Genomic DNA, 12,009 nt, shown 5'->3' with positions numbered 1-12,009 from the left:
CAGCATGATGTGCGATTTTTATATGCCTGTTTATGGGATGTATTATTAGTCTAGTCAAAATAGGTGAAAAATGTGGCCAACCTTAAAAAAAAAAATCCAATAGAATTATTTTAGGAATTTTTCAATTCTAACAAAAAGTAAAAACACAAAAATACTGAACTCCGAGGAAAATTCAAAAAGGAAAATCAAAAATCAAAAGGCAAAATCAAAAGTCCAAACACATCAAACGAATGGATAACAACTGTCATATTCCTGACTTGGTACAGGCATTTTCTAATGTAGAAAATGGTGGATTGAACCTGGTTTTATAGCTAGCTAAACCTCTCACTTGTATGACAGTCGCATCAAATTCCATTACATTGTCAACGATGCATGAACAAAACAAACATACTCAAAGAGTAAAAATGTCAAAAATAGGGGTACAACAGTCAATATTGTGTTATCATCTTAATATCACTACATAAACAACAAATGTAACAAAGTAGCACAAAAAGGCATACATCAAATTTAACATTCTCATTTTGCTTTTCTTATACGGCTGAATTTATCTATGTAAAGTCTACCCGTAAATGAAAGAAGGTTTTCATTACTGGTGTAAAATTGCGCGTTTGAAATTCGCACAGGTAGACATAAAAATAATTTTGTCGTATGACGGCATACATAAATGCAGATTCACGTAAAGTAGATATAACAAAAAACAGACTTACAGTAAAAATAATAAATAAAATAATGGTGTGGTTCAAAGTATGACGGGACACATAAGTACAGTTTCACGTCAAATACGGCTGAATTTATCTATGTAAACAAGGTATTCTTTGTAACATACTAAAAGTGTACCAATAGATCTTAGTGTGAAAATGGACCTTTAACGTTATAAAATAGGGAAAAAATGGGAAAAGCTTGTAAAACATTTATTTTCGAAGATAGCATTTCAAAGCAAAAGTTTTTCAACTGTTACAGTTAATACTGTGTTTATGAAATTGAATAATAAAGAACAAAAAAAAAGACCAGAACTTTATTATAATCATTTCAAAACTTAACAGTAATTCTCAAATGGGTAAATGATAATTTTGAGTAAAATAAAGCAAAATCATCCAGAAATCCGTCTGTCCGTCCATTTATCTACACTTTGCACAATATCTCAAAAAGACACCCCTTTTCATGAAACTTTGGTGAATTGTTAAAATCTATCGACCCTTTCGAGCTTTAAAAGTTTTAGATAGAACGTTTCCAAATTAATGGATTTTATTCCTAAAAAATAGGTGAGTTCCCAATTTTCTGTCTCGTACTCAAAAATGATTTAAACTTTTTCATGAAACTATCATCATGGTAAATTGTTTATATTTTTATGAATATTGAAATAAGCTACCTTTCATTTTGTTTAATATATCGACATATGATATATATATATATATATGAGTTTCTGATAGGCATCACTTCCCTTTCGGTTTTAATATATTCTGGTTTTTGGAGTTTTTGGGACTTTGTTCACGAAAAAGGGGAGGGGGATTTTCTAGTTTCGGACAATTTTTCAAAACGCTTGAGTAATTTTAATAAAACTTTGATGGATTGTTTATATCTTAAATAAATTATTGATATGATATTGCGAAGTAATGGAACTTTATTCGTTGAACAATCGTCGAAAGTTGTCACTTTTCATAGTTTGGACGGTTATGGAAATTTATTAGATGAAAACTGTAGGCCACTAACTTATTTAAACTTGAAGTAGCTGGATAGTGCCAAATCATTCATGTTTTGTGTCAATGAGAGTGTATGTTATTTTTTTTTTAAATTTTCTATGAGGTCCTAGAAACTCCCGTTGAGCAGTACTCACAGTATTTCTATTTGATCATATACATTCATTTAAAGCATACATACGAGCTTAAATTACGACGGACGTATTATGCGTTCATGGCCAAACCCTTTATTTAAATTGTCTGAAAGAAATACACTACGGAATAACTGTATTCCCGGGCCTAATGCTTGGATTAAACAGGTATAAATTTAATAAATAAATGTCAGAAAAAACCAGGGGCCGGTTTCACGAAGCTATCATAAGACATGTCATAAGACATATCTTAGGACATGTCTTATGATCCTCTTATGACTATCCTAGGACATATCTCAGACCTCGTCTCGAAGCTGTCTTAGGATCATCTTAGCTAAGACATCCTAAACCTGTCGCAAGTTCTTTAAATTTTCAAATATAAATATGATCTACGGAAAAAAATCATGTAAATGTAGTCTTACCATAAATTATTCTAAACGTATTGATTAATATAATGACATAATTTGCAAAATAAATATAAAAAAATAAAAGTAATTTATATATAAATTATCTTTAAACAATACATCAATATAAATATGAAATTTTCAATGCAAAATTCAGAAAAACGAATATAAAATTATGACATTGTTTTGGTACAAGTGAGTTGAATTCAATTTCGACTTTATTGGTTATAAAAGGTTAAGAGATAAAATCGTGCAATTTTTATATCAATACATCGAATTTTCATTGTTGACAAATCCTGATAATCCGTCAATGTATATATGTTATAAGCAGGAACAGGAGAATAGATAATTAGATAATAATAAGATATTTTTTTTTCAAAATTAATATAAAAAATGAGTGTAATTTATATAAATAAACGTATAACTATCCTAAGACCATCATAAGACACCTCTCGCGTTGTCCTAACTTTATGACCAACTTTAAGAGATGTCCTAATTTAGGACCGCTTTGTGAAACCCATTTAGGACTAAGATATGTCGTAAGACCATCCTAAGACATGTCTTAGTCCTAAGACAGCTTCGTGAAACTGGGCCCAGTGTGTTATATTTGGATGTAATATCGGTCATATTAGTATTGCATTTGAAAGCATCTTAAACAGATTCACCACAATTTGAATTCATACCTTGCAATTTCAATATACAAGTTAACAAACAGGTTGTAAAAGCATGTATAGAATTTTAAGATGTGCGTATTTAAAGATTATACATTATGTTGTCTCAAATTGTTTCTATATTTTATATGTCATTCACTTAAACTGTAAAACAATACATTCTAATACCTTTTTAACGTGTTTATCAATTAAAGAAAATCTTTATACTTAAAGGTCAAATGTGAACACTTAAATTATAAATGACTTGATTTTAAAATTTTGATTGTTAACAGTTCTTGGTTGAGTTAAATTGTAAAGCTGCGTTTTAACTTTCAAACTTACAATTTTAACATGATATTTGATCAATACAATACATTATACATGTGATTAATCAAATATTTTCTACGTGTACTATTGTATACAATTTGTTTTTATACTATTTTATGTATTAAGATTCAAATTGTTACAAAGACATGTTTCTACCGACTCCTCCTGAATGGTACACTCGTCCAAACTGGGTTGCTGGCGTTTCCTGTTTTTCCGTTCTTTCTGTAATACTTCATGTTATTGCTGTGATAGCACCGTACTGGGGAGTGTTTAGTATTTCATCTCTCGGAATAACAACATCAGTTTATTATGGACTATGGTCGAAATGTACTGCAATGAACACTGGAAATACAGTTTGCCTTGATTGGACTCCTAGTACAAGTTCAGGTGGGTTTATCAATTTGTTCTACTAAAGTATTTGTTGGTATGGCTATTAACTTTCAGCTGAAATTCTTTATAGGTCTCTAGTTTTATATTATAAGCAAAGTGGTGCATTAACTCCAAGAAACATTCAGCACATGTGTCATGCATATTGAAACGTGTGAATAACTTCATTTGAGAGGGGTCTTAACTAATATTATATCGGATATTCATCTCATTTTCTTCCGGACTAGTTTACAAATTCAAATTCAAATTCAAATATTTATTGCCATGTAAACTTTAAACATTAAGTTTGTGACATACAAAATAATAAACAATATAACTATATTTCACATATATATATATACACAATCATTCATTTATAGTAAATATTCCAGTGTCCCCTGTCCTCAGTTCTAATGACCTTTTGATGTAGGACCCCAATTTATTTACTTGTGATGGTGTTGATGGATTGAGTATAAAAATCAACTTTTCTTCATCAGATAAATCTTTAACAGAAAAATTAAAATCCAAATTGTTAAAAAAGTTATTTCTTAGTTCCATATTTAATTTACAATCTAATATAAAATGTTTTTCGTTTTCTAATGTTTTACATTTAAGGCATAATCTCTGCTCTCTAGGAATATTAGTATGTCTGCCTTTTTCTATATTTAAATTATGGTCACTAATTCTTAGTTTTGTTATTAATTTTCTATATGTAAAGTTTGATGTTCTTAAATAGTCTTCAAAACGTAAATTTTGTTTAAGATTCTTATATAAATAAAGTTTACTTTTTTCATCAATGTTTTGAATCTTATCCTGTATATCAAATTTTCAAAGTAGTTTTTAGAGCTTGTTTTTATATAAACTTTAAATGAATTATTTATTTTTTTGTCTGAACTAGTATTTTGCTGAATTTACAAAACAGAATTTATCAAATACAAAGATTATAGTTTTGTACCCCAGACGCGTGTTTTGCCTTAAACAGACTCATCAATGACGCACGAACCAACAGTGTAAGAAATACCAATTAAAGTACGAATTTGAAGAGCTTTGAGGACTCAACATTTCAAAAGGTTATGCCAAATACAGGTACGGCAATCTTTTCCCTTGGTAGAACATCCTAAGTATTTCCAGAAAAGAAAAAAAAAATTACTGTGGATTCATTATTATTCGTTGGATCTCAATTTTCGTGGATTTCGTGGGTAAAGGTTAACCACGGAATTAAATGTTTAAAGATTTAAAAAATTCCTATTGCCTTGTATGCAACCCTCGGAAAAACCACAAAATGAAATATTAATGAGCATTTCAGTTTTCCTTAATCCACGAAAATAAATGAATCCACAGTATTCTTAACGAACATATTACTTATACATTTTAGGTGCACTGAAAGCGACACAAACTTTCGGAATGATTGGAGTATTAACCGCCATGGCTGGTTCTTTCATATTTGTTTTAATGGCATTAAAGAATCTGATGTCTAAACCTGCCATAATTAAAATTGAGAAAGGAAATGGTGAATATGTCAAAGCGACAACCACCCGACCATAGAGCAAACAACAGCCGAAGGCAACCAATGGGTCTTCAATGTAGCGAGAATTCCCGCACCCGTAGGTGTCCTTCAGCTGACCCCTAAAATATGCATAATAGTACAGTGATAATGGACGTCATACTAAACTCCGAATTATACACAAGAAACTAAAATTTAAAATCATACAAGACTAACAAAGGCCAGAGGCTCCTGACTTGGGACAGGCGCAAAATTGCGGCGGGGTTAAACATGTTTATGAGATCTCAACCCTCCCCCTATACCTCTAGCCAATGTAGAAAAGTAAAAGAATAACAATACGCACATTAAAATTCAGTTCAAGAGAAGTCCGAGTCTGATGTCAAAAGATGTAACAAAAGAAAATAAATAAAATGACAATAATACATAAATAATAACAGACTACTAGCAGTTAACTGACATGCCAGCTCCAGACCTCAATTAAACTGATTGAAAGATTATGTCTTCATCATATGAATATCAGGTACAATCCCTCCCGTTAGGGGTTTAGTATCATACTATCATAAAATATATGAGAAGAACATAACCCGTGTCATGCCAACAACTGTTTTTTTAGAAATAAATGTGTTTAGTTCCGATGCAAAGACCCTATCAGTGAATCAATGTTAAAGCCAAAATATGCAATCTTTAATGACCTGACAACAGTATCGTAACTATATCCCCTTTTAATAAGTCTATTTAAAGGTTTTGTTAGTTTCTGAGGAGAATACTGACATTTTTGTGCTTTATAAAGAATATTTCCATAAAATTTTGGATGTGAAATACCTGAACGTATAAGATGTCTGCATGTTGAGTTATATTTACGAATTATTTCCTTATACCGGTGATAAAATTTAGTAAATGTTTTGACCAGTTTGTGATATCGAAAACCCTGGTGTAATAATTTTTCAGTAATACATAAATTTCTCTCGCTAAAATCTAATACATTGTTACATACACGAGCGAATCGTACAAGTTGATATACATAATTGTCAACATTATAGCATTCTTTGTCTCTGGTAAGTTACTATTTACCGACAGTGAATTAAGTCTCGAACAGCTCATTACTGAAATAGTAATTATGGTATAGCGTTTTTTTTTAATTTACACAACTTTAAATAAAGAATTATGAAAAGCTACCAGTTTCCCTTCACGATATACAACATGCCAACATTTGGTTTGAAATTTTACAAATATTTTTTTATTGAAAAAAATAATCATATATATGTTCCAGACCGTATGCGTATTTGGACCGTACGCGTACGGTCTGGACCGTATGCGTATATTTTCAAAATACGCATACGGTCAGTACCGTACGCGTACGGTCTGACTAATATTAAGAAGTTGGTCACGTTTATCAGATACAAATGTATATAACAGATCAACATAGCTTACATCTCAAATTAATGTAAAAAGTTCAATAGTAATTGAAATAATACAAAATAATGTTATAACTATTTTTAAAAATCACGTTTATTTAATCTGTTTATCTCCTGTATTTAGCATGTCAGTAATTCATATATTGAAGCCAAGTATACTAATTAAAATTGAAGTTATCGGAAGTAAACTTAGAGTGGGAGGACAATCGTTTTAGAATTTTAAGGAACTTTACAAAAAAAATGCAAAGCAACGTGCATGAACAAATTATGTTACTGTAAAAAAAAATATGACGTTCTTTGTGGAAGTCAGTGTCACCTTGAGTACCAAAATAGGAATCACGGATATAAAAATAAACACATATTTAATTTCAATTGCTCGCTCAATCATTTCATCCATATACATGTAATAAAATCAATTTTTATAACTAAACATAATGATTTTGATAAACATTTGTTTAAATTTAACCAATATGATCCCAAAACATCAGCTGGACCGTACGCGTACGGTCCAAATACTCATATGGTCTGGAACATATATATATCCGTATAAGAGTATAGATTACATGTACCTTCAATGCTTGTTGGAATTACATGACTGATTCTATTTATAATTCAAGTTTCGATGGGCTACATGTATTGTTTTGAACTTGTTTAATGAATATATAAATATGAATGTTATACAATTATATAATGTAATAAGTACTCAGGACATATCCCCTAGATCTAAATTTCAAAGTATACTAAACTTTTCCATTGACTAACAGTAACATTTATTTTCAACAGCCCTTTTTTCAATTTTCAGCTGCTTCCAGTTTCCTGGCAATCATTACATTCGTTGTTACATTTGTGATGACCCCAGATTCCGATAGCCCTTCATGGTGTTTCATACTGGTATTTTTCCCTACAGTAATTACTGGTTTGACTGGAGGTTATCTGCTCTTGTTCGCTAAAAAGAAAGGTATATTATTTCAAAAGCCTCGAGAACCTATTGAATATATAAAACCTCCAGTTTCAGCAGGCTTACCTACGAAGTCGAAGATAAAGGTCAGGACGATCAATGAACCACACCCAGTAGACGAGGAAGAGGCTAAAAAGAACAAAGAATTAATTGACAGTAAAATCATATGAACTGGTTTTCCTGATTGTATTTTACATTATCATACAGACCCGATTCAAATACATGTATTTTATTTCACGATTTTTTGTTTTCTTTAAAGTGACCAATTCTATTTGAAATTTAGTGAGGATGATATCAATAACCGGTATAAATATCTAAGACGTAGCTTGATTATTCAAAAAAATAAATAATATAGAAACCGAAAGAACTACGCCAAAAACATACATAAAATCAACCATTATTGGTGTTTAATGACACTTTCAACACACTTGACTGACCCTCTTGACTACATCATGAGTCGACGGCCATTGTTTAAGGAATAATATCCGGAGCGGGGTTCGAATTCAATTTATCATATAAACGTTTCCTTACTACTGAGATTCTACATTGGTTGATTGAAATAATTTTTTTTGTTTACAAATATATATTTTACTTTTTAGCTACATATCAATTAAAATTATTTGTTGACAATCTATCATTTTATATCCTTATACTGACAACTTTAAAATCGTTTAATTTCTTTTTTTTGTTATGCTTTTATTAATTGGGAAATCACACAATATAATATCATAAGTTAATATAGACATGAGGTGCTTCTTTAAATTAAAGACTCATACCTTTATGTATGTTAATGCCCGCGTCGCACTGTCCCGATTTTTATATACGATGGACACCCGAAAGCTAAAATTGTAAGTTCGTACGAAGTTGGTCCCGATCTCGTTAAAATACCAAAAAGTGACCGAAGCAAGTACGATGAATAACGAAGTCTATACGATGGTGCCGAAATTGTATACGATAGCAAAAGATGACATACGAAGGTTAACCGAAGACGGGTATTTAAGCTTCATATCTCAGCCGTAGCCTACACGATGGATCACGAAGGCTACACGATGGATTACGAAGGCTACACGATGGATTACGAAGGTTACACGATGGATTACGATGATGGCGCGATGGCCATACGATGTCTAAAAAATACGAACAGAATTTCGACAACATATCGTTTCTGTACAAGTCTGCCATGCATGGCGGGTAATCGATCTTTTTGTCTAATTCTTATAAAACTTAAAGTTTATTATCCCCTCGCCTACTATATGTAAGTTGCGTGTAAATAAAATTGTTATGGACACTCTAGAACCAAACTGCTCAAAACTTGGTATGGTGTTACTCGTTTAGAATATCTTAAGCGCTATTGACTTTAAAGTTCAAAGGTCAAGGTCACAGTGGCAGTTGTAATACAAGGCAATACCACCCTTGTGGACACTCTAAAACCAATATGCTTCAAAAGATTTTAACCACATTTGGTATATTGTTCCTCCTTGTAATGATCTGACATTTTTTACGTTCAAGGCCAAAGGTCAAGGTCATGCATATGGACTTGTTTTTTCTCCTTGAAATAGCATAATACACAGGAAATTGGTTGTTCATTTTTTTACCTGCTTGTTCTAAAGACAATATTAAAGGTATTTCCAGTTACTAAATGTTTTGGTTGATTTCTAAAAAAATAGTTTATGTATCAAATATGCATATTCAAATTACCATTTTCTGCATGTGTCATATACAAATATAGTGTCCATATTTGTCCCCAATATGTTACATACGCAGGCGCGGATCCAGAAAGGGGGGGGGGGTTCCGGGGGTTGGAACCCCCCTTTTTTTGGCCGATCAATGCATTTGAATGGGAGCATATAGCTGGAACCCCCCCCTTTACTCTGGGTTGGGAACCCCCCTTTTTAAAATGGCTGGATCCGCCCCTGCATACGCGGGGATGCCACGCTCGACATTGCAAAATGTGTACACTAGTCTGAATAATCACCCATAATTATGCCCATGTTTTCTGATCTATCTTAAAGGTAAGGTAATGGGTTCGTTGATCCCTTTTATTCAAAAAGAGCTCTTTCCAGGAGAATATCACAATAATATAGACAAAAGAAAGGATGTGGGGAAAGCAACAAAGGCGGCAAAATATGACATATAGAAAACAAAATGGTTATGGAGTAAACATTCGTGTGACAACAACTCAGACGATACATAAAAAATCAGAATAATGAATAAAAAGTTGGTTTCCCTATATACGTGTACCTGCAGTGTTGGTGTACGAGGCGCGTTTATTTAAAGGAACCCCAGCATGTAATGATATGAAACAATCCAGATGGAAAAGGCCTGAACATATCGCTCTTATCATAACTAACTTTTTTGTCTTTTCGTGTTGTTGTTGTGAATAGAAGAAATTGAATATGTTCCGACATTGTCTAATATAAACTAAAAACTCTAAATTCTTTGTCACCTTTAATTATGTTACTTGATATAAAAAATTGACAAAAAATAATATTTTATTTGTAAAAGTAAATCCTGAGCCTGTAATAGCTGCTCTTCTTGTTCCATTTGAATTAATAGAAACAACACTGTCGCCTTTCTTGTTCTCATAGAATCATATGGTATGAGCTCCATGTTTTGTGAACGTCTTTCTTAAATGTCGTATTGGACTGACCAGTGCATATCGCGCATGGCACTTTAAATGTATTTTAGCGCGAAAATTAACTTACATTTAGCTGGATTTATTGCCGTCGTAGTTCCATCTTGTCGCCTTCGTACTTTTATTCGATGGCAACACGACGGGATTACGAGGTCTTCACGAAGTCGTGTTGCCATCGTAAGACCTTCGGGTACCTTCGTGATTCATTCGTGTAGACATCGTAATGTCAAAACTGCCCGATGGAAACGATTGAAACACGAATGCAATACGATGTGAAAAGATGCATTCCCAGTGACATTACGATATTGAGGATGGTGATACGAACTCAATACGAACCCTCAACATCGGGCGCACCTTCGGGGATTTTTTAACATGTTAAAAAATTTAGAACCCTTCCCGAAGTTGTCCCCGAAGGCTAGAAAAAGTGGCCGATGGTTAAAGATGGTTAAAGATGGCACTACGAATAGCCCGATCTGGATACGATCAGCCCCGATTTTGAAAATTTCCATTATCGTGGTGCCATCGGCGTAAAAATCGGGACAGTGTGACGCGGGCATAAAGGAAACCACCGCAATTCATAATATAAGTTGAAGCACGAGAATCTTTGTTCAATTGTATATAATATACAGACAAAACAATAAATAAATACATAAATTTTGTTGTTATATTTTCCTTTCTACATGTTGTCTCATGAGCTGTATCGAATCATGCAGGTAAGCATAATTACATGAAACAGCAATATTTATTATAGGGATTTGAGTATGTAATATAAAAATAAACGGACTAGAAGTAAATAGATAAGTATCAGAGATTTACCAAAACATTTTTTTTTCATATTCAAAATTTGACATTTTTCTTATATTCTTTATCAGTAATCCGAGCTTTTGTCCTTTTCTAAAGGGACTAAGCTTTACCAGGCAATCTAATTCCTGAAATTTGGATACCTAAACCTGTAAAATAACAGGGGACATTAAACCAAATGATTATGGAAATGCTTACTCATCAAGTCAATTTCACTCGAAGATATCGTAAATGGGCTATGTACGGATTTTGGAAAAACAAAATGTATGTGTATAAATTTAACCAATAATTTACTAGTTTGGTCTAAATTTAAAAAAAGGCTTTTTTAAAACAGTTTCATAACATTTTCTATTTTTAAAGGAATACTTTATAAATAAAACAAAGCATATTTTAACATAGAAAACGTTTAACCTTTAACGTTTTGTTAATTATAATTTGATTTCATAAACATAAACAATAGCAATAAAGCAAACTCATAAGTCGAAATCGAACTGACAACCGCCATTGCAAAAACGACAAAAAGACAAGCAAAAATTCAATACTCAAGAACATAGAAAACTCTAGACTGATCAACACAAATTAACCCACAAAACTGGAGTGGTTGCAAGTATTCCAGAAGGGTGAGCAGATACTGCTGCACGTGTGGCACCATTCGTGTTAAATATTTCTTGACTTCATGTTCTTGTAAAAAAAATTTCATGGACATTTGTTTTCCATGACCACCATATGTAGTTTTAGTATGCAACTAATTTTAATTCAGAAAAGCAATAGTTAAGGAACAGAATAAGCTAAAAATATTGTTAGATTATGTAACTCCATTTCGAGATATGTAATTAAAAAAAAATATGGCGGAAAAAACTGACTCAAGACTTTAACCTTATACATAGCATTGTCATAATTTGGATCTTTAATCGTAAGAAAATAAATCTGGTAATGGAATTTTATCAGACAATCTGACTGTTTATTAGCTATTGGAGTCTTCTTTTGTTTTCTATTGAAATGAAAAGTGTGTGATATAGAGGAAATTATTTTACAAAAAATAACAACACAAGGAGTCCGAACAACTGACAAAACAAATCTTTAACCCGATAATCCTTAGACATATATATTATCTTGTTTTT

The 12,009-nt window shown here is 32.0% G+C and overlaps 1 protein-coding gene across 1 annotated transcript; it reads left to right on the top strand.

Annotated features, from left to right (window-relative positions):
* The first annotated feature begins 3,228 nt into the window (after positions 1-3,228).
* LOC139523496 (uncharacterized) lies at positions 3,229-7,689 on the top strand. The gene is made up of 4 exons (XM_071317556.1): positions 3,229-3,596; positions 4,951-5,066; positions 6,107-6,134; positions 7,297-7,689. Exons 1-4 carry the CDS (start codon positions 3,356-3,358, stop codon positions 7,620-7,622), a joined length of 711 nt encoding a protein of 236 aa, XP_071173657.1. The 5' UTR covers positions 3,229-3,355; the 3' UTR covers positions 7,623-7,689.
* Positions 7,690-12,009: the final 4,320 nt, after the last annotated feature.

The sequence above is a fragment of the Mytilus edulis genome, chromosome 5 (genome assembly GCF_963676685.1).
Source record: "Mytilus edulis chromosome 5, xbMytEdul2.2, whole genome shotgun sequence".
Classification (NCBI taxonomy): domain Eukaryota; kingdom Metazoa; phylum Mollusca; class Bivalvia; order Mytilida; family Mytilidae; genus Mytilus; species Mytilus edulis.
This window is presented reverse-complemented; position numbering and strand designations above follow the sequence as displayed.

Coding starts and splice junctions, on each gene's coding strand:
- LOC139523496 (XM_071317556.1), top strand. CDS start 3,356: ATGTTTCTACCGACTCCTCCTGAATGGTACACTCGTCCAAACTGGGTT. Junction 5,067..6,106: donor TGTCTAAACCTGCCATAATT/AAAATTGAGAAA, acceptor ATATACATAATT/GTCAACATTATAGCATTCTT. Junction 6,135..7,296: donor TATAGCATTCTTTGTCTCTG/GTAAGTTACTAT, acceptor TTCAATTTTCAG/CTGCTTCCAGTTTCCTGGCA.